Below are 23,590 nucleotides of genomic sequence, written 5' to 3'. Positions count from 1 at the left end.
AATATTTGTGCCTATATTCAATAGGCCCCAAAAAATCTGAGGTAATACTTCAGATAATTCAAACGTATACAAGATGTCCATGCCCTATTATATGACTATAGTTTAATACAATACAAGCTTTACAGACAGAGCTGATCTATGAAGACAATAAGATAATTATTAACCAACTAATACTTTGGATTAAACAAATATTCACACTGTATTAAAACATTGCTTTGTCAATTAGTAATATTGTGAATTTAGAAGTGTGACCTATGACCTCTCACACATACATGCAGTGATTTAAGTTCTTGGACATACTGTTTGTTTCTGTGTGGGTGGGTGGGGGTGGGGGGGGGGTATGTGTGTAGGTTTTGCTCCACTGGTGTAGAAGAGGCTCTGTGTTTCAGGGATTCTTTTTTAGGTAGAACAGCATGTTCTTTTTTCATATAAAACAGGAAGTTTGTGTACTTGTGTATGAAAGTGTTAGGGGTGTCTGGATCATTTGTTCTTTTGTCTAAGATGCAAGATGCATGAATAAGCTGTTTGTAACTTTTTTTATGGTTTATGAGTTTATGGGTTGGTATGTTGTGTGTTTTGAACATTTGCAAATACACTTGTGTTTTTTCATCCTTAGAACAAATTAATTCTATTTACATATTTTTTCGTTTTTCTTATGGCTCAGCACATATCAAATATCTAGTCACTGTGGGTGTCTATAAATTTATGTTTAGGTGAGACAAATGTAGAGCTGTTAACAGAGATGAGAGATGTTAACAGTCAGTGAGCATAATGTAACTGCGTCCTGAAGAAACAAGCAAGAAGTGTGTAACCCTGAACAGGAAGTGCAGAAAAGTGTGATGGCTCTCACAGGATGTCAAGCTGCGAATCAAGGGCTTTCTTTACCTTGAGGGAAATTCCCCTGTACCCTGATATATTCACGCAGCCACACGCCATATTTAGGGCAGTCATAGTCAAATGTAACATGGGATATAACAGATAGATAGAACAAAATACACACTCACACACTGTTAAAACCCACACACAAGCTCACATGCACAATTTTCTCATGCATTTAAATGTAACATCCCTATAATGCTGCATTAGATGTACTACTTACCAAACAACACGTGTCATGCAGTTAAACCATCTGTGGCCTAACCGATATCAAACTTGTGGCACACAAATTGATCCATAACACTGAATTTAAAACAGATGGCAAAGTAAGTTAGTGTATTCTTTTCTCACAGTATGAAAACAAAAATCATTATCTTAGTAATTACTTCACTTTTGACACCCGTCAGAGATGTTATCTATTGTTCATGATGTACACAGATGGTTCAAAAATGACTAGGTTTTGTAACTAAATACGATGTTAAATTTAATATTAGGTTTAATAAAATTTTGTAGGGATAGTTCACCCAAAAAAGTAAGTTTGTAATCATTTACTCACTCACATGTCATTCCAAACCTGTGCGTTTCTTTCTTGTGTTGAACATAAAATTCTTCATATTTTGAAGAATGCTGGTAATTAAGCAGTATTTCTTTCTATACTATGGAAGTCAGTGGGGACCAACAACTGTTTGGCCCTTCCAAATTCTTCAAAATATATATATTTTTGTGTTCAACATAAGAAAGAAACTTATACAGGTTTGGGATGAGTAAATAATGACAAACTTTTCATTTTTGGCTGGACTATTCCTCTCCTTGACTTTTTCGGAAGACGAGAAAAAAAAACAATTTCATGTTTAACTCCGATTTCTGCATATGTACTCAACATTAATAAGTTTATTCAGCTAGAATATATCAAACTGATCAAAAATAAAACAGTTAAGACATTTATAACTTTACTAAATTTCAAGTAAATGCTGTTGTTTTGAACTTTCAATTCATTAAAGAATCCTAAAAACATTTATGATGGTTTCTACAAAATATTAATCAGCAACTATTCACAACATTAATAATAAGAAATGTTTCTTGAGCATCAAATAAGCATATTAGAATGATTTCTGTGGGATCATTTGATACTGAAGACTGGAGCTAAAAAATAAATAAATAAAAATAAACCTTTGCCACCACAGAAATAAATAATATTTTACAGTATATTAAAATATAGAGTTTTTTATTGCAATAATATTTCACAATATTGCTATTCATTATTTATTTTCAAATATATGCAGTCTAGGTGAACATAAAATACTTCTTTTAAAAACAACACCAACAACAAAAAACATCTTACTGGCCAGAAACTTTTGAATTGTAGTGTAAATATATGCCTGTCGACTGAGTTTCCAGTATCTTCTATTAAATTTTAAACATTGTTTTGCTTTTTATCAATGTGCAACAGCATATCAGCCACCTCTATACATACAGATAGGCAGTGACAGAGGGATCATTGTTACTGAGGCTAGCTGGATCTGGTCTTTCCTGTCAAAACACACAAATGCTGAGGTAGCAGAGATACAGGCTGAGAGCTGTGTGTGAATGTGTTTGCATGCGAGGGAAAGAGTGAGTCTGTGAGAGAGAGGTCCGGCAGGATAAAGGGAAGAGATCATCCCATACCCTGTGCCTCCTAAACATCAGAGCTTCCTGTTCCCCAACACACACACACACACACACACATTCTCAGGCCCTTTGTTACGTCACAGCTCTTAAAGCAAAAACTTTCCATTCCACCCTCTTCTTTCATTTTCTACTTTAGCAGCCATGGTCAGTCAAGGATATCATGAACTATTCAGTATTATTGTGTTTTTGTAGCAGTGAAAAAGGCATAGACGTCTTCCCAGGTGCCCGAGTTATGACACTTTGTTGACAGTCACTTTTCGTTATTGTGTTCAATGTCTAGGTTGCACACCTGACCCTCAGTCTTGCCCTTATGACACTGTGTCTGTCGGTGTGTGACGCCCACAGAGTGGTTGTTTTTTGTGCTCTGACATCAAAGTGTGACATTCTGCATCCTGCAGTTTGCAAGTGGTGGTTTTATTCCTGCAAGCTGACGAGTCTACCTTTAATTTCTGAAGTGCCCAGTTAGCAGCTCCTCATATATTTTATATTCAATGTGTTCTCCTTTTGCTCTAATCATAGCAGCACTTGAGCTACATTAACTCCACAAGTTTGTGTAAAACCTAATGATCATGTGATCTGGCATGATTTGAGAACGTTCCAAAGAGTGTCTTGTGCTTCAGTGGAAGCAAGAACATCTGACCTTCTGTACAAAGGGTCAGTATTATTCATTAAAATATATATATATATATATATATATATATATATATATATATATATATATAAAAAATCAACATGTTTTCAGAATGTAGCTGCTAAGTGTAGCTGCTAAGTGCATGTGTTTTTGTGCACACTTGTGTGTGCACGTGTTCTGTGGTATGTGCATCTGTGTGTGCACGGCTGTTCCCACATTGCTTGCTGCTTTATCTAATCTTGCCAAAGGGATTCCTCTTGCATTTACTGTAATGTTGCACATAAAGGGCTTTTGTGTGAGAACTCACCACTGTCAATTAGGTAGAGATCAGTGTTTTTCTGTTTTGAAGTCTGTCAGCATGATACTGAGAAAACAGGTCCTCATGAACTACAGTGGGCCATTTTTTTAATTGTTAAAAAGGAAAAATATTTTAGGGTCATAGTTACAGTTTAATAAAATACATAAAACAGTTTATACAAATATATATATATACACACACATATAGAAAATAACACAGTATGTAGTCATTTACATAGCTAAATAAATGTGTGTGTGTGTGTGTGTGTGTGTGTAATGGATTGGAGTTAGGTGCTAAGTCAAACCTTTGCTGGGATACATTTTGGCATAGCTGATTCTGTGTTCATCTATCACGCTAACATGCTTACACATACACAGTAAACTGATGGCTGTAACTGTTATACAAACTAAACACACCTGCTCTCAAACTAACTATTCTCTACCCCTTTACCCACTGTCTCCAACAGCTGTACTTTATACTTCTGAAAACAGTGGTTTGTCCAAAGTAAACAGATACCTAAAGAAAGAATTAGCTCTGTTCTCTGTCTCTCTCTCTCTCTCTCTCTCTCTCTCTCTCTCTCTCTATCTCTCTCTCTCAGACACACACACACACACACACACACACACATACTTACTTGTACCTAGATATCTAGACATACCACATATTTCTATTGTTAATATCAAAGTTATTTAAATATTTAACTATAATTACCAATTGACCAAATGTACATTTGCCATTTAAGAGACGCTTTTACTTTGCAAGATGTAGAGTCAAGCGCTGAAGGGTGCGGTGTATCCGCTCTTATCAAAATGGACGCCAGTCTTCCTGTTCGTCACAGTTTCAGATCCTGTAAAGGGGCAATGTGAGGTCACTGCCTTCGTTTTAGTCAGTATCCAAGTTTTTTTTTTTTCATAAATTATTTAAAAAAACAGTAGTGTTCAAAAGTTTTGGGGCAGTAAGTTTTTATGTTTTTGAAGGTCTTTTTGATGCTCACCAAGGATGAATTTATTTGATCAAAAATACAGGAATATTGTGAAATATTATTACAATTTAAAATAGCAGCATTCTATTTTAATTTATTTTAAAATGTAGTTTATTTCTGAAATGGCAAAGATGAATTTTTAGCAGCCTTTACTGTACTTTACGCACATTGTGTTTCTGTTTTCTATGTTTCCCAATTCTCCTGCCTTGTTTTGATCATTAACCCAGTTTCTTTATCCCCTTGGTAATGTTAGTTAGTTCACCTGTGTGTAGTTAATTGAGTCATTTCCTCCCTCTCTTGTGTTTGTATAAAGTCGTCCCTTTCTGTTCTTTGAGTTGCTGGTTATTAGCATTGCATATGTTGCTTCTGATCTCTGTTTTCCCATGGCTGTATATTAAAAACCTTTTGGATCTGTATTACTTGTTGTGCGCCTTGTATCACTTCAACTCCAGTGTGACAGTAACATAATAAATGGCTTTACTGATACTTTTGATAGATTTAATGCGTCTTTGCCGAAAGCATGAATTTCTTCTAAAAAAAAAAAAATCTTACTGAACCCAAACTTCTGAACAATAGTGTAGCTCTTTTGGTGTTTTTAACATATACAAAACATTACTGCATTCTTGTTTAATTGCAAGTCTATAAATGACAATAAAGGAAATGAAATTAACAGGATTTTTAAAGATATCACAAATCAGCATTTTTTTATTCCAAACATTAAAACCACAGATTACATGGATTATTTTATCACTGAAAAGGTCACCATACCAAATTAACCACATCAAAATACATTGTTGAAATGTCATTTTAAGGACAATAATCTGCAACTGCTAATGTTAGTGATTTGCACAATTAAAACCAAAAGCATTGAAACCCATCCACAGCAATAAAAATCAGTGACCGTCATGGCTTGCACGTCTTCTATTAACTTTTTAACTCCATATGGCAACACACATGTGGAGCATTCCTAGCATAAACTGCCAAAACATTTATCACATTGGTTCTCCTAATCCCAGACACTGTTACCGTTGAGACTGTCTCATCTTGGATATGATGGTGCATTATTTTTTCTCTACCATGGGAATAGAAGATTTATTGCTTTGTGTGCTTTGTTAGTGGAAAATAGAGTGAGAAGCGGACAGGGCGTTCTGGGTTCCGCTCCAGTGGCCCTCCAGAACTCTAAAGGCCGCCCTACAGCTCTGACACTACCGCAGTGATGTCATCATGGCAGCTGGTGCTACATGTTCCCTTTGTCTCCAGACTTCCTGCTGTGAGACAGCAAGCCCTCCTCTCCTCTTCTCTCCTCTCATTAACTTTCTTACTTCCTTCTTCTCCTCTATTTTTTTTTTAAATCATTTATTGATCGAGTCAATTATTTGGTATTTTGGAATTGACAAATCTAATCTTGTGTTTCGAGAAATGAGAAGCTTGAGAGTGTAGTCAGCGCAGCGGGCGATGATGTCACTTGACTTCACTCTCACGGACTCTCTGGCCAGACCACAGCTGCTGAAGGTTCAAACACGTGTGTGAGAAAAAGTACGACCGTAGCAGACGTGTCGGTTTCTGCGAGATCAAGGCCTTTGTTGACGTGCACCTCTGCCATTCTGTCTCTGTCTTTCCTGTATTCCTGTAACATTAGTCAGTTAAATATTAAGAGGGCAAGTTTTAAAATGTAGCTGCTCAAAAACCTGCATCTTATTTCGTGCAGTGACAGAAATATTTGGGAAAAATTATTACAATTTAAATTACCCATGTGGATATGTAATATTTGACATATATTGCTCTATATCAAGGGTTGCCGTGTATTTTTCTTTGAGGCAGTATATTTTTAATTTTTAATTTTTAAATGTTAATACAATCCATGTGATGATTTTAGTTGGTTATTTTATCAACCATGTATGTCAACAATCATTTATATATGCATTAAGAAAAGGAAAATAAAATCTTTACGTTTTTTTTTTTTTTTTACTTTCTAAAAATAAATAAAAAATAATGGGTCTTAAATACATCTTTTACATTTCCTGTATAATATTAAAATCTATTGATGGTTTTAGGGTGGATATTAATATAAATAACATTTATGTCCAAAAATATATCACACAGAGACAAACATACACATATATATGTCCAGTTTGTAGTAGGTTTCATATATCTATGTTTTACTTAATATTACAGTATGTTTCATATAAAGAAAAAAAAAAAATTCCTTTAGAAATCATTCTAATATGCAGATTTGTTGCTCAGTTTGGTGTTTGTAGTGTTCAGAAGAGTTGTTTTTAATATTTGATACTTTTTTCGGATTTTTGATGAACGTTTCTTTATAAATGTCTTTACTGTCACTTTTAATCGATTTAATGTAACAATAACATACTGCAAAATGCTGTGAGCAAAGTCATAGTCTAAAGTGCTAAAAAGACGCAGACAAAAAAAAACAAAGCTCTTAACACAGGTGGAATTAAAATTTTCATTTGTGTGAATTCGACAAAAGCTGTGTGTTTTTGTCCTTATTTATGTGTATAAGAGCAGGGTCCTTTGTGAATCCGGCAATATCTGGTCCGTGTTATCTGTTAACTGAGGTGACGTAGAAATTTGGCTTGAACCTCCCCTAATGCAGATTGTTGTTGGGGTCATCAAGGTTGCTAAACTATCAAGGACATTAAAACGGTCATTCCAAATATGGCATTTCCACAGAAAAACAACAACACCTAAATAAAACACATCCAGGTGAAAGGTTGCTGCATGCTTTTCCTGTCATTGCACAAACAAATACAAATGACTAAACTAGAGTCACTGTGACTAATAAAAGTTATTGCAATCAGTCTGTGCTATTGAATCATCTCCTGGCTAAGATTGTGTTCAAGTCTCCGCTTTTAGACCCTGCTTTTTGTCAAAAAGATGTTTGCCTGCTAGAAAGTTAACAGTCAAATAGAGCAATAAATGCAGAACAAGTTAGCCTGAGACCATGAGTAGAAGTCAGACAGAGTGCCAAAAAATAGAAAATTGATGTCCTTGTTGTCCAGCTCACTGTTTTTCTTCTCTTTCTCTCTGTCTCCGTGGTAATGTGGTATTTACGTATAGATAATTAGGCCTTCATGCATCTGTTGCTGGCCATCATATATCAAGCACAACACAGGCCCACTAAGAAAGACTTCAAGGCAGTATGATTGGACAGTAGAGAGACAGTGGAACAAAAAGAGGATCATAGAGAAAGAAACATAGAGACTGGGGTGAGGGTGGGGGGGGGGGGGGGTGTCATGAAAGGGAGCGGGACTCAACAAGAAGGATTTTTTATGGGCCAGTAGTTCTGATATGTACATGCCTTGCCTACGTATATATTTTCAGAAGCCCCAGAACAAAACAGTTCTTATTATGATTGTTTAATTATATTTATTTTACCATCAATTTAGCAATAGCAGTCAATAAATGTACCAGGAAACAAGTGAATCTCGCAGTCCCTGTTTTTGAGCCCTGAGTAGGTTACACTCTTCAATCGCCCCACTGTATCTGAGAGGCTTTCACAACTCTGTCTAGAACAGTTTGAAAATAAAGAAAGGCAGTCAAAATAAGGGAGAGGAGCAGGACGCCAAGCCTTATATTGCCTCTTAAAACAACAGATTATTGCGTTATGTTAATAGAAAACCAGTGACTTTCCTGAATTTGTTTTGAAAGGTCATCTGTCATCTGATGATCTATAACTGAACGTCCATGCTGGAATGTCAGAAAAGGACCAGAATTGATGCTTTGTGGATTTGTGCTGACATGCACAGTTTATCTGCTTGTAATGTGATCAGTGTTTGTTTTCTGCAAGGGCACATCTCAACCCACCACAGTAGGCCCTACTGTATGTAAACACACACACACACACACACACACACACATACACACATTACTGTAGAAAAGTTCAAAGACCCCATAAAATCTAAATTGCAGTTTGTGTTTTTTTAGGCCATGTCTATATTTAGAAATGTACAAAAGATGATACAAATGGTATATAACAAATTATATACTGTATATATATCATTTGTTTGGCCTATTGTAAAAATGCATTTACAGTCTAAATAAAGCTGTGTTTTTATGAATTTTAAGATTTTCCCCTTGAAGTGTGTTTATAATATATTTTGACAGTTCAAACTAGTAGGTTCAAACTAAATATATTTTCAGTTTAAAATAAATATTTCCTCTAGCTGTTCTGTTTACAACACATATATAGCTATATATATTTAGTATTAAAATATATATTTGGCCTCAAAAATACATATTTCCATGCCATATGTGTACAGTATTAATTCTGTTGGCATCAAGATAACATGTTAACATTACAAAACACATGCTTATTTCTTTGACACAGAGTTAAGCAACACAGGATGAATGAACAATACTGTGAGTATACATTACCAATGCCTTTTGCATGTCACATTCCAACTATTGTCCCTTTGACAAAACAAGAGAACAAGATCAAACCTCAAGTGTACAGAACCTCTTTATGGTCGGGGTGAAAGGGTTAGTGGAAGAAGTTGAAAATTAATTGATAAGTAAAAGAAAGTAGCAAAAATATATTCTGCCTCGCCTTAAAATAAAGATTTGTTCTCTCTCTCTCTCTTTCTCTCTGTCCACACACACCACAGACCTCATGTTTTTTTTTTTTATCTGATACTAAACATGTTTTTCAGCAGGAAACCTTTACAGACAGTGCATCCATTCATACTCTTACACCCATGTGTGTGCACATTAGTTAGCATTGCATAAGAAAAATAAAATGTTATTTTATAACCTCATAAATAGTGCATTGTTGCGTTCAATAATAAATCTCGTTATTCAGAAAATGTTCAGGTAAATAATACTAGATAATGTTGTTGCTTACATAAAGAGTAACAGACAAGCCCAGCTTTTCCAAACTAATCCAAGCTTTCACACACTCTTAAAGATTTAGGTTATCAGCAGGAAATTAAGTTGTGTTTCTTAAGTTGTTTTTTTCCCCCTTTCTTTCCCGACCTTTCTTCAGTCGTTCTCTTTAGATGACTTTTCACCTAGTTTTCTTTTTTTAAGTTTTCTTCCTTTCACTGGAACTGCTGCTGCATATTTTTGGTCAGAATGCTCGATTTAGAATTTTGGCTTTAATTTGAAGTACCCATGAGTCTTTGGGGTGTTAGCTGTTGGGCAAGTCATGTAGTCACAGGTGTTTGCTGTCTTAGTTGTCCTTCGAATGCATAGCTGTACTTATTTAAAGCAATGTGCTAGTGGATCATTCAATACGCGTGTGGGTTTGTGTTTGGTGTGTGTTTGTTCATTGACCATGTTCATTGCTCATTGTGAAGAGAAGTTGTGTGGCCCTTGTAAAGGGGGGTTTAGAATTTCGTAGCAAAAATATGTACCATTTTATATTTCAGCAAGTTACTCCCATAGGTGGCGCTATAAATGAAAATAAAAATAAATTTGAAGTTGAAGTTGAAATTTGATATGCTTTTTTTTTTTTATCCTGCAATTACAAGTCAGCAACATTAATGGCAACCAGGTGCCAAATGTTGATACGCATCCACGATATCTGTTCTGTTAAATTGTTTCTCTTCTTTTTTTGATTCTACCTAACCCTGATGACTGATGAGTCTATAATAATAATTTTATGATTTTCATCTTTGCTTTTCAGACTAAAATTCATGAGCCATGCTAGTTTGAATGTGTTCTTTCCACTGCTGCTACTTGTTTGCTTCCATGGCAGTTTATTACAGTTAGATTTGCTTCCTCGCAGATTCTATCTTCTGTAGAGGTGCTGTGTTTGTATATAGTTTAATTTGGCCGTTGCTTTACAAGTCTACTCTTTCCTGCTGCTTACCATACGGCTCCTCTAAAATGGGCTCCCTAACAGACGGCCATATGTATGAGGCCAATGTATTCATGAAGGGGAGCAGGACATCATTTGTCCTCATTATATTCATTGCGAAAGCATGTCCAGAACCAAGTTTAACACTTCTCTGGCATTCAGAGTTTTTGGCTCATGTCTACCCTATACATTTCTCTTTGTATCCTGTTCAGTATGATCAACCTACTGGTTCAATGCAGTTACAGTTAATTTGAATCATTTATAGTAATTTCCTGGCATGTTGTTCAGTTTATGAGTCTGTCAATGATTTATCATGCTGCTTTGCCCCGCTCTTTCTCTGTCTGTCTCAGTTTTGCAACATGTTATTCAGTCAGCGAGCTGCTAGTCTGCAGAACCTGTTTCTCCTCTTCTCTCGTATGGAAGGATAGGAAAGAGTCGGGAGGGGGTGGTGTGGGTGTTTAGGGGGAATTTTTGGCACACTTCCTCATTTTGTCTTCATAAATAATTTTCCTTACCTCCTTCTCTCTTTTCAAACTCATAGCAGCAGAAACAACAGTTATTTTGCTGTACTTAAAAAGAGAAGAAGTGGTTTCGAAAGCATTGACTCTAGAATATGTGAGTTTAAGTGTGTCGGGGCAAAAAGCCGTCCTATCGTTCTGTGAAACATGACTTTTAGTAAAGTTGTTTCTTCTCTTTCTAAATATAGATGTCAGATTTTTTTTCTTAGTGAGGTTGTGTAGTTTATCCAGACTTTTTTTTTTCTAATGACTATTTTAATTAGTAAAATATTACTGTATATGGCCACCACAAGATTATAATGTGCAGTATGAAACATGTATATTCACTAAAGACTTGCATTGGGTCCATAATGAATTAACTGCTCAGCAAACAGTGTTGCACAGGTGAGCATGTTAAGGTGGAGTCTCGAGAACATATAGGATAATTCAGACACACATAATAAGCAAGACTGTGAACCTGCTTACCCTGACATGTTGATATATGTAAGTGACTGGCCTATGACTCCTGGCTAGTATGCATGCTTATGCACGTGCACAATTTAGATGAAAATGTGCTCAGACTGCAGGGTTCTGAAGATTTCACAGGTTTTCTGTGTCATTTGCTATAAAATGGTGACATGATATACTGTATCGTCAGGAAGAGAGAGAGAGATGTTGTTTATTTGTGTTATCTAGTGTAAAGCTTTCCACCTGAGTGCATTAAACAGGTCATAATTACATTACTTCACGAGAAGGACATAAAGGGCCATGTGCAGAGTTTTTAGTGCTTGTAAATTATTTCCTTTTTCAAGAATGGAAATTTCTACAGCTGGGGAGGGGAAATCAAGAAGCTTACAGTCTCTGCTGGTCTTTCATAAACAATAAAATATTAAGTGGTTTCATACTGACTGTGGCATGGCCTGAGGCCCAGGCCTAGGTGGTTTTGTTTGGCCGTCCAGTTGTGCCTCATCTGATATTGATGAAGAAAGAGGACCTGCAGATTGAAATTAGTTCACCAGAGTTTTTTAATAGGAGCTTATGATGCTGCGATGCTGTCGGGATGTCAATGAGTTTCCTCTTCACTATTGCAAGCAAACAGTTCTTAAGAATTTCAGATCTATATCAGTCTAAATCTATGGCTCTGTTCCAAAACTGACATACATGGGCAGCTGCCTTCTATTCTTAGGCAGCATTCTAACTGAAATGGAACATGATTTGGAACATTCTATGTGGGCTGTTGCTTATTAGACTGTCATCCAAAACCTGTATGACTTTCTTCTTGCAGAACACAAAAGATGACATTTTGAAGAATGTTCGTAACCAAATAGTTTTGGTGAGCATTGACTTCCATTGTATAGACCAAAAAAAACAAAAACATTCCATAATATTCAGTTTATGTTTTTTTATGCATACATTTTATGGTGCACACACATTTGGGAAAAAATAGTCCTTTTTATTGAATGTTATTAAAAAATATCAACTATTTTACTAGTTCGATTGAGATATATATATATTATTATTATTATTATTATTATTATTATTATTATTATTATTATTATTATTATTATTATTATTTTTTTTTTTTTTTTTGTATTGAATGAAATAAAAGACAAGGTTATTTACTTGACCCTTAAGATATTTCGAAATTGTTTTCATTAGGCTGGTTATGGAAAGTATGTACTTCATAACCGTATTCATAAGAGTCGTAATCTCATATAAGAGCAGATTATTTGATATTTATTAGCATATGTCAGCAGTTTATCCTGTCGTTCCCATATCTGCTGCCCTGCCCTCAGTGGATTGAATATGTCATGTCCCTATTCTCAGGTTTGATGTCGTATAATAGATGCTGAAGTTCAGTGACACCCTTTATTGTTTTGTTCCGAGATTGGTTATGTCAGATCGGGCAGGCATTCAAAAGATCATCATGCTATAGCTCTCCACAGCTGTGAACTGTGGATAAAAAGAAAGGTGATAAAAAAATAAATCTGTGACTCTGTTTCTTATTTATTTTTGGTTTGAGGAACAGTGCTCTCTTGTCTAATTGAGGAAGTGTTGTTTTGTTTAGTTTGTGGCACCGCTGCTAGACATACTTATACAAGCAGTACTTATTTCCAGAGGATGGTAATGGCTCGCCATATAGTTAAACATCACAATTACATGAAAACTTAATCAAGGGCTGATGCAGAGAACCTTTCAGTAAACCACACAACTTTATCAGTCATGACCATTAAACCATATGTATTGATCATCGCTGTTGTAAAGCAAAGTCTGCTTATGTTTCACATCAGATGATAAAGGACAGTCATTAATTCTGTTGCACTGTTTTATATTGAGCTGAAGAAGAGGGTTTTGCCTTTATTTACAGTATGTTAAAAATATAAATATTGGATTGTGTGTGTGCTATACCCCCTGTATTTTAACAGCTGTGAACACTCCCCATTAACATAACATCCACGGGAACTTTGGTTTCCTCACGTGCAAAACAAGCAGATCGGCAGCTACACTGCTAGAGAGGGAGAACGAGACATAGAATAGAGAAAGACACTGGCCCTTAAAACAGTACTGGGACAATTAAGCCAGACTTTAAAATGTCTGAATGCCATTGTTTTAAATAAAGAAATGTCATACTAAATGGCATTTGTTGGAAATAAATATACCACAAGCACACTTTTCATGCATAATATTTCACAAAAAGTGGTTTGTTATAAGTTTAAAATTACAAAACAATGGATATGTTGTTCAAAATAATAACATTTGGAGACTTCAGTGTCTGCCCCACTACAAAAAAAAAAAAAATTACAGATTATTTTGTTTGCTGATTTGGTGCTCAAGAATCATTTCTCAACTGAGAGGCACAATATAATGGCCAAAGATATCCATCTGATTGATTTCAAACACATGGTTATAGCTCCTATCATTTACTTTTTATATATTATTTAATAATTTTGTCAGGGCAAGTAAAAATCTGAACTGTTGGCTGGTAGAAGCAATCCTTCTTGTTGAGTCCTAAGTGAATGCATATGCGTGCTAACATGCCGTGTAGTTTGTGCTTTGGGAGTGCCATTTCCTCTGACTGTCTGGATGTGTATGAATGTGTGTGTGCAGTGTGCATTTGTATCGGTGTTCCTAGTGGACCGCACCTCTTTCAGGAAGACAGATGCAAGACTGAGCTGCTCCAATCAGTCCGGTTCTCAGAATACAAGTACTAGACTGAGAGAGGAACATCATGGGAAGTCGGGTGGGAGAAATGACCAGTGACATAGAGGATATAAGGATGAAAGAGCGAGAGGAAAGGTGGATCTGATAATGGAGGAAAGCACTGTGAATGGATATATGTTTAGTGTCATGAAAAGAGCTATTGAGCCTTCACAGTCTATGGTCACTGAACTCTCTCTGTAATGCAAGTTCACCGGCCTCAGCCAGGCAAAGCCACACATTCAGAAAAAAAGGCTCAAATTAACACACACAAAAAAATAAAGCTACTTGCAAGTTTTTGGTAACTTTCAAAGGAACTGTAATATAATATTAAGTCAAACTATGAGAGAGAATTTGACACTTGTTGATTTAACCAATGCAAATAATTCAAGTCAAAGTCTTATAAATAAAACTTAGGTTCAGGTTTTAGTTCTGCATCTTCCTAAGACTTTTACCTCAGTGAGGAATATTCTTGCATTAACCAAAGCAAAAATATCATGATGTGTTGTTTTATGTTTTTATGAGAGGTGCTGTTTTACAGTCAGACAGCTTGTTTATGATGTTTTTGATGATGACACAGTAACCTGCACATTTTCATATTAGTATGCAAGAAAAACAAAAGAATTGTATTCTCTCACCACTATATATTCTGGACCGTGAATGCAAATAACCGACCCATGAGCCCATGCTATGTTAGTCTAAATAATTTGTCCAGCAAATTAGAATGGCAGTGAAGCAACAGATTTTAATGCTATTCCTTATGACATTTTATCTCTCGTTTTGCAGTTCTTATTGGTCACACATAGGATACTTCCATTGATCTATTTAACAATGGGGACATGTTCGGGCAGGTCACGACTGCTTCAATGGTACATGCATTTAAATGAAAAACACCTTTGCACAATTTAACGATAAGCGTTGATAATGACTAAAATCTAAAGTTGTATCATTGCTGGGAACTGAGAGAAAGAAATACCTCAGTCTACTGCAGAATTAGTGTTTATTTGCCTGTTCCTCTTTCCTGTTGCAATATTGACTTTAAAAGAACCTTTGTTTAACACAAACAGAATAAGACTTTAATCAGTGTCAGGCTGAATCGGACAAATTGCAAAAACCATATATTTGAATTGTGGGTCACTGAAATCAGACCTTTCCATTCTTTTTATTATTATTTTTTTACATTGTGCTTATTGTCACACCATATGGTCTAAAGTTCAAGGCTGTAAAGACATTAGCTTGCAACACTTTTTTGCATACAGAGCAGCAGATACATTCGGCCATAAAAACCTATCCCTCCTAGTCATCGAATCTTCATTTCAAAGTTAGACTACTTTTTTTTCTTTCAGAGGCACTATGGTGGGGGAGTGAGGGTGAAAAAAACAGATTGGACCCTGAAACTGTTGTTCTGCTCTCTGATTGGCTGACTACTGTTGCTAGGCTTGTCTTTTGTGTTTTTTTCACTCTTTCTTCCCCCTGTTCTCTGATAGGTCAGGATGGAACTGGTTCAGACTAGGGCTGTGTCAGGCAACTTTTCTGCCACTTGTTGAACATCCGAAGGCTTGTGGTTTTAGCGTGGCTGCTCGTTCAGTACAAGAAAAACAACAGCGCAGAGACGCACATTCACAGAGAGGCACTTCTACAAACACATCCTGTTACTCAGAAAGTGTTCACACAGAAAGTGTTCACCGGCAGAGAGTTACGAACGGAGCCAGAGTTATTGGCAGATGTTGGCTGTTTTTCTTACAGCTCCATGAAATCAGCATATACTGTATAGTATTAAATGAATGGATTTTCACACATGAGGAAATACTAAAGAAATCTCCATAGCTGGAATTGTAAGAGTTATATTTAATGAAGCTTTGAGGTTTATATATATGGCAAAATATCTTAGTTTTAGTCAAATTCATAAAAGTGAAGAAAAGGCGGAAATAATATTTCTTGGAAGATGACTTCCATCTGTTAAATTATAATTTCCTTGTTTGACATGTTTTACTGATACAAATAATGAAATTTGATCACTTGTATATTCCTGTAAGTATATCAGATGTATATGTCTGGACTTGTTCCTCTTGTGTGATGCTTAAATGACTTTGTTAATACACTGGAAAATTACTTAAAATTGGTCTAAAAGCAAGATTTATGCTTATCATTTTGAAAGCTTTTATTATTAGCTGTGTTTTAGGTTTGTTTCTGCATGTGAATGGAGTCTTTCCACTTTTTTATGGTCTGTTTCCATAGATATAACCAACTGAGCAGCTGAGCCCAATGTTATGATACGGTGTGGGTACAGTAAAGCCTGAAGTTTGTTCTCAGATAATAGTTATGGCTCTTTTAATAAAGAGAGGAAAAGGGTGCCTTGGGGAGGTGGGTGCAAGGCAAACGCTGACCATTCTCTTCTGTAGGTTTGCTGAGCCATAGGGCTCAGTGAGCCTGGTTAACCACCCCCCATCACCAGAGAGAGTGCTGACTCCTGCTCTGGTCTGTTTACACCCCCTCATCCCCCCGATGTAGGACGGTCCCTTCAGACACAATGAACATGCTGAATAGCTACTCTTTATCTCGTGAGCAGTGCCAAATCCACACGCTTTGACAGCCTTCTGCTCGTGCACAGGACTTTAATTCATGTTTGTTGGGCTTTATTGCTCCACAGTATATTCTACAATAGTGCATTTCAACATAGAGGGAAATACAAGACACTATGCTTTTGTTGTGAATCATTCAATTTGTTGGTAAGATTCAAGCTCAACTGTGAACAAAATTCTAAAGTGCATTGCATCAGCTTGACAAATTACTTTTTCTTATTTTAGTCGTTTGAATATCAAGGCACCTGTAGAAGTAGTTTTTTTTCTTTTTCTAGAAAATAATCAATCTCTGAGCCAAAAGCGTCACTTTATCTATTAGATGCCTTGACTTGTCCCCTGTGTGGCATATAAAGCTGACAGCAGGAATTGATCTTGGCTTGTTTTTCACAGTAGTCCGTCCATGCCGTCATCCTCGTTCACGTTGCAGGGCTTGTTTACTGCAGTTTGCATTTGCTGAAGGAAAAACATCCCCTCCTACTTGCTTAGGCTACTTAAATCTGTCCCTTTCACCAGGCAGTTGTAATGTCAGAAGGTAACAATGTTATATAGACTAGACAAATCCTGATTATGTAAATAGGTTTATTGGAAGACCAAGTTAATAGTCTGTTAAATATTAACCAACATTAGAAAGCTTTTCCAGTCATACATTTGAAGGCAAAGAAATGCACCCTATCAAAAGTGCACTGAGATCAGCTCAACATTTCGGAGACATAGATAAGTTATATATATATATATATATATATATATATATATATATATATATATATTTTAAACGTTTTAAAAGTTTATCTCACACCCAAAAATGAACTTTTGTCATTTGCTATCATTCTTGTTGTTTCATTGTATCTTTTATCCCAGTAAATGGATAAAAATGAATGAATTTCACTAATCAAAGGAGTTTGCAACGACGTTATGGTGTATAAATGATCACAGAATATTATTTTTTGCATGAACTACCGTTTTAAGTCGCCTGTAGGCGCAAGTCTACTTTAACCCCGCCTCTTTGGCGTTGATTGGACAACGTAGGTTGTTTTTGCAAAGCGATTGGCTACTGGGCTCGCCAGTCATATTTACAGCCTGTTATTTACCACAAGAGGGCTAGGAAGAGTGGGTATTCTATTCGGGAGCTTCAACAGCTGATATGAGCGGCTAGCCTAACCAAATGCCTCAAGGAACAACGGGAGCTAAAACAAATAAAAGATAGTCGATCTATTTTTTTTATTTAGAGGCAGAAAAGCGCAATATGAGGCACGCATCGGCATCTAATGAAACTATGGAAAACTCCTCTCTCACCATGACAGACTTGTTCAAAATGTGCACTCAGTGCGAGCGGCTTAGTAAAAAGGTAAGAAAGCAAATAAGCGCTTGACAGCGAGTTTATCTAATAACAGATGTGCTTTTAGTTAACCTGTTTTCCTAGTCTATTTTTTTTTCATTGATTTTTTTGAATACTCTCCGTTTATTGAGTCCGTTTGCTGCAGTGCAGTCAGTTCTTTGTACTTGCATCATGAACACTGCTTGCTTGTTTTTCTCGGTCTTCTGTCATCGGATCAATAGACGCTCGTCTTTTATCAAAAACTGACAGTATTAAATTCAGTGTCACATCGTCGAAATGCTGTTGTTTTTATTCAAGCAACGCAAGAAATTCATATATGCAAGATTACCATTGTGTGGAACTGATATATATTGTTGCAAGAGGACAGACTGATTTGCTCACAGCATCAAGTTTAATAGTATTCAGTCATGTATTTCTAAAGGATTGCTTGCATATTCCTGTCTGAGTCAGCTATTTTGGCATGATTGTGTCACTGGTATATTGCTAACTCAGACAACCTTTTTGTTCATAGTGAATCTAGGTTGTTTCGAATCATTCTCTTTGTGCCTTTCACAGCTTCTATAGTATCAATAACTAATGAAGGATGTTCAAGGTCTTACTGTTGCTACTGATCGCATTAAGTACTATGTATTATGAAGAATTTTGTTTCTAATCCATGCCAGAGAAAATTCTAGAACCAGCCACTGATATTTGAGCTGAGGAAGGATGTTGTTTTTAATAGCTCTCAGTCTGATGCCAGTATTTCTTCGATATAATAATCACAGCTTCATGCCAAGTGCTTCTCTCTGGTTTTGACACGTATGTCGATCATGTAATAATGTTATTGATTTTGATGTTTTTAGGACGTTGGAGTGCGAATCCCCAGACCGGTGGGAAATGGACCAAGTAGATTCATTCCAGAGAAAGAGGTTAGTGTTAATATCAACCCTGCCGGATTTAAAGCTGGCATGAATCACACTCCAACCATTATCACCCACCCACCCCACACTTTTTATTCTGGCATTGAAAGTTTACATTATCTTTATTCCTCTGTTGTCCCAGATACTTCAAGTCAGTAAATTGGATGAAAGAATACAGTCGATTTTTGAGGACGCCTTTGCAGTGCTCGGTCGCCTTGACAACATCTCCTTAGTGATGGGGTTCCATCCTCAGTATCTGGAGAACTTCCTTAAGACACAGCATTACCTGCTTCTGATGGACGGTCCATTGTCTCTGCACTGCAGACATTACATAGGGATAATGGTGAGATTGCAGACTCTATTTTTGCATGCAACTCAAAAATCACATTAATGGATTTTTCTAAAGGCACATTTGTATTTAACAGGCCGCTGCCAGGCACCAGTGCACGTATCTGGTCAACCTGCACGTGAATGACTTCCTGCAGGTCGGAGGTGATCCTAAGTGGTTGAACGGTCTGGAAGAAGCCCCACAGAAGCTGCAGGCTCTTGGGGAGCTCAATAAGATCCTGGCCCATCGCCCCTGGCTGCTCACCAAAGAACACATTGAGGTATGACTTCAACATCACAGTCACACATAGATACTCACCTACAGCTGTTAGGCAACTCTAACAAGCGCAAAGTAGTTTTATAATGCTGTTATAGAGAAATATTAGGTGTTAAGTCAGTCTGGTTTCAGTAGATATGAATTGTATTAGTTATAATGAGTTATAAAAATATGTGCCATTTACATAGCACTTTTTTGTGGCAAATCTGATCATTTATTTAGAATACAGTACATACTGCCATTTGAATGATCCTATTCTCTGATGAGCATAAATTGAATTCAAAGTCAGTTCATTTATTAAAATTATGTTGATTAAATTTCATAAATTAAAAGCATGTTAATTTCTGAATAAATATTTGTTTGGATATTATTTGGGGTTCCTAATATGAAAAATGTCAGGTAGAAACAAAATCATTAAAAAAAGGCCAATTAAAGATTAAAATTCTTTTAAAAAAAAAGTTGTATTTAATAGTTTTGTGTAATATTCCTTGGTGATGATTCACAGCTTAATATTTAAAAAAATATTTGTCAAATGTTATAATCTAAAATTGGGATATTCATGAATAAATAATTCATAAAATTTGCTAAATAAAGTCCTTGCCTTAAAAAAATGTAAATAGTAAATAAGTTGTGTGCACTCACATGTATTTCCTGTGTATGGAAAATATGCTATTACTTTATACTTGATGGTTACGACATGAGTCATTAAACTGAAACTTTTCTTGAAAATGTTTTTTAAAACCACCTGAAACCAACACGAATATCAAGAGTACATTTCTAAGAATGATACTTTTCAAATCTTTTTCCTTTTCTTTGTTGTGAACACTATTACATTTTATTGAACCTTGAATACATATATATATTTTTTTCCTTTTTTTACAGCGTCTACTGAAGGCAGAGGAGCACAGCTGGTCGCTGGCCGAGCTGATCCATGTTGTAGTGCTACTTACGCTCTATCACTCTCTGGCCTCCTTTACATTTGGTTGCGGCATCAACCCTGACATCCACACAGACGGAGGACATACATTCAGGCCGCCCTCGCTCAGCGGTTACTGCGTTTGTGACATTGCTAATGGCAACGGTGTCCTGGAGGAGATGTTTGGGAACCAACAGGTGAGACAAAGGGAAATTTCTAATATTTGCTTGTCGTCCTGAAAAGGGATCTGTTGAATGCACGGAGCGCACAGTTCAAATTCCTGACCATAGAGTGTACATAAGCTTGTGATGACCTAGATTCCTTGTATGCGTGTGTTTAGGTGTCTGAGTTGTCTGGTGAGGTGGAAGTGTTGATGGAGAAGATGAAGCAGCTCCAGGAATCTCATGACGAAGAGGAAGCCAGTCAGGAGGAAATGGCCACTCGTTTTGAGAGGGAGAAGACCGAGAGCATGCTGGTGGTCACCTCAGGTAGATTTTTACAAATTTTTTAGGTTTGTTTTAAACAACAACTCCAGACTTGTATTAAAACAACATATTTGATCAACAGAGGACGAGGAGTGTGTACCATCGAGAGATGTTTCACGACACTTCGAAGACCCTAGTTATGGCTACAAGGACTTTTACAGAAGAGGAGAACAGGTGCCCACCCTCAGAGTGCAGGTGAGAAGAAAGTTGCATTGTCTCACTTGTTACCATTGGTAGACAAAAACTAAATAATAAAATAAAATAACAAAAATGCGATATTATCTTTCCTTTGACAGGACTATAATTGGGAAGATCACGGATTTTCCCTTGTGAATCGGCTGTATCCGGATTTTGGACAGCTTCTGGATGAAAAGTTCCAGATCGCTTACAATCTGACGTACAACACAATGGCGACACACCACGGTGTGGACACGTCAATGCTTCGTCGAGCCATCTGGAACTACACCCACTGCATGTTCGGGATTCGGTAAATCCCTCCGCTTTTTATTTATTATTTGTTCAGATATTGTTTAGATATTAGATGTTGTTTTATTCGTATGTAGTCATTTAAATCATATTGCTGAGCTATCTTTCTTTGACTGTCTAATAGGTACGATGATTATGATTATGGAGAAATTAACCAGCTGCTAGACCGCGGTTTTAAAGTCTACATCAAAACTATGGTGCGCACTCCAGAGAAGATCACCAAGAGGATGTACGACAGCTTCTGGAGGCAGTTCAAGCATTCTGAGAAAGTAAGAAGCACTTCAGACCAAAAAAGAAATGTTATTTTTGAAGGTTAAATCATCTCGGTTCAAGTTAATAATCATCTTTTACTTTGTCTTTCAGGTCCACGTTAATTTGCTTCTTATGGAAGCGCGCATGCAGGCGGAACTGCTCTACGCTCTGAGAGCGATCACTCGCTACATGACATGAAGTGCTGTTCTTGTCTACCTTTTTATTGTTTTTTACTGTTGTTGACGTTGGACACTTAAACGTAAAAAATGACAAAAAAATTGAAAAATAAAACTGAGGAAGAAGAAGAAGAAGAACAGGCGGCGGCAGAGGGCGATGACAAGGTTGTTTTGTTAAAAGAAGGAAAAAAAAAAAACAACAACGGTCAACTGAACCTACTTGCTGAATCACTTGTGTGGCTGCTCAGCCTGCAGTGCCAAAACTGGCCACTGGGGGAGTGGGGCCGTCTGAGCAAAATCCCTCTAGTGTTTAAGAGGACAAGCTGAGACTGCGAGCTTCTGGAGGCCAGACCTCCTTTAGTATTTCAAATGCATCTGCGATAAGATGCCATATAATCATATCTTCTTTTTGTGAGATGAGATTTAAAAAAAAAACAACAAAAAAAAACACACACACACAAATAGCAACTCCAGTGCAGAAAGACTGCACTAACACGACTATCTACTAGTGTTTTATTTTTTTTATATTGTTTTCATTTTTTGTTCAGCAGTGGCTAGAGATAGAAGCATTACTGATTTTGCATAAACGCGTGCCTAGTCATGCGCAGCACTGGCAACAGATGCTGAGGTGCCGTCTGTTCATGCTGCTTTTCTCAATTGAGAGGCCTCAAGACACCCAAACCATCACCCATTTGTATAAGCTAATCCAGGAACGATTGTGTTGGTGTGAGTGTGAGAGCGCAATTCAAAAAGTAATAGCTGTCTGAGCCCTTGTTAGAGTTTACTGTAAAACACCACTTTGTTTCATTATGACATTTCCAATTTGTGAATGCTATTTGGGGAATAGAGGGGGAAAAAAAACCAAACATAGGCTCTTTTTGGGGTTTCACACATTAAAAATATCAAAGCACTTTTTTTAAACAATGTTAAGCTTCAGCTTTTATGTAGCCATTTTGTTTCGATGACCGGTTTCAATATTTTTTTATTTGTGTTATTGACTTTCAAAGCAGTAAGGTCTTCCTTTTGTGACGTGCTTCCTGTTGCTCTGATCCATCCGCCTTATCTGTCTTCCTTTGAATGCACGGTCATCTTAACTCCTTGTTTTTATTTTGGGGTTTATTATTACTTAATACCTCCTGTTATATATCCTTAAATATCTAAGTGCTGTCTAGTGAGCAGAACTTTGTCTTACGTGGCTGCCTGTCGTACGCTACAATCTGTACAAAGCTAGACGCTGAACCAAGCGACCCGAACACTTGTGGGGTAAACCATACTTGTTCTCATTATCAAAACTTTAACCAGTGTAACTAAACAGTTTAGTTTTGTTTTGTGTGTGTGTGTGTGTGTGTGCGCGCTCATTTTCTTTTCAAGCAGAGTGGATTCTCTGCTGTCTCTTTTTGTTTACTAAACCAGTTAAGTACTGCATTCTGATGATGGCAGGACTAGAGGGATGGTACTTTTTTTTGGAGATGGATATGAGGAGGTTTTAAGTCAGACTTGAGAGACTGATGTCAGTTACTGACAATTTTATAAGGAATTATTTGTAAAAAAAATAATAATAAAATAAAAAATGGTATTTCACTGGTTGTATCATTTGTAATTTAATCAATCTTTCAGTTTTCTTTCCCCCCAAAAAGTTACATTAGGATGATGCATTACACCAACATTTAGTATTAAATAAAATGTTTACAGTCCAAACACCTTATACCACGAGAACTGATGGTTATTTTTGTCCTTATTAACAATAACACACTTTAAGATATCATTTATATAACTTTTAGGTCACGTAATCAATGTTTTTATGTCCATGAACATCCACCCACCAGCTGAGACCTTAGTAGCAAAGTGATATATCAGCACAGACACTACAGGCCTATAGAAAAGCA

At 36.5% G+C, this 23,590-nt stretch overlaps 1 protein-coding gene across 2 annotated transcripts in view; it reads left to right on the top strand.

Annotated features, from left to right (window-relative positions):
- The window catches only part of sesn1 (sestrin 1), a 37,424-nt gene extending 14,139 nt beyond the window's left edge, over nucleotides 1-23,285 (top strand). Inside the window, exons 1-10 of one of the 2 annotated variants that reach the window (XM_026290804.1) lie at nucleotides 17,644-17,895; nucleotides 18,729-18,794; nucleotides 18,928-19,128; nucleotides 19,211-19,393; nucleotides 20,272-20,502; nucleotides 20,646-20,793; nucleotides 20,873-20,985; nucleotides 21,087-21,277; nucleotides 21,401-21,545; nucleotides 21,640-23,285. In XM_026290804.1, the coding sequence (XP_026146589.1) occupies nucleotides 17,794-17,895; nucleotides 18,729-18,794; nucleotides 18,928-19,128; nucleotides 19,211-19,393; nucleotides 20,272-20,502; nucleotides 20,646-20,793; nucleotides 20,873-20,985; nucleotides 21,087-21,277; nucleotides 21,401-21,545; nucleotides 21,640-21,726 (1,467 nt within the window). In that variant the 5' untranslated portion in view covers nucleotides 17,644-17,793 and the 3' untranslated portion in view covers nucleotides 21,727-23,285. Of the gene's footprint in view, nucleotides 1-17,643; nucleotides 17,896-18,728; nucleotides 18,795-18,927; nucleotides 19,129-19,210; nucleotides 19,394-20,271; nucleotides 20,503-20,645; nucleotides 20,794-20,872; nucleotides 20,986-21,086; nucleotides 21,278-21,400; nucleotides 21,546-21,639 lie in introns of those variants that run through there. The other variant, XM_026290803.1, reaches the window with a different exon arrangement.
- The last annotated feature ends 305 nt before the right edge of the window (nucleotides 23,286-23,590 follow it).

The sequence above is a fragment of the Carassius auratus genome, chromosome 20, assembly GCF_003368295.1.
Source record: "Carassius auratus strain Wakin chromosome 20, ASM336829v1, whole genome shotgun sequence".
Taxonomy (NCBI): Eukaryota; Metazoa; Chordata; class Actinopteri; order Cypriniformes; family Cyprinidae; genus Carassius; species Carassius auratus.
The sequence above is the reverse complement of the archived record's forward strand: the minus strand, read 5'-3'. Positions and strand labels throughout refer to the sequence as shown.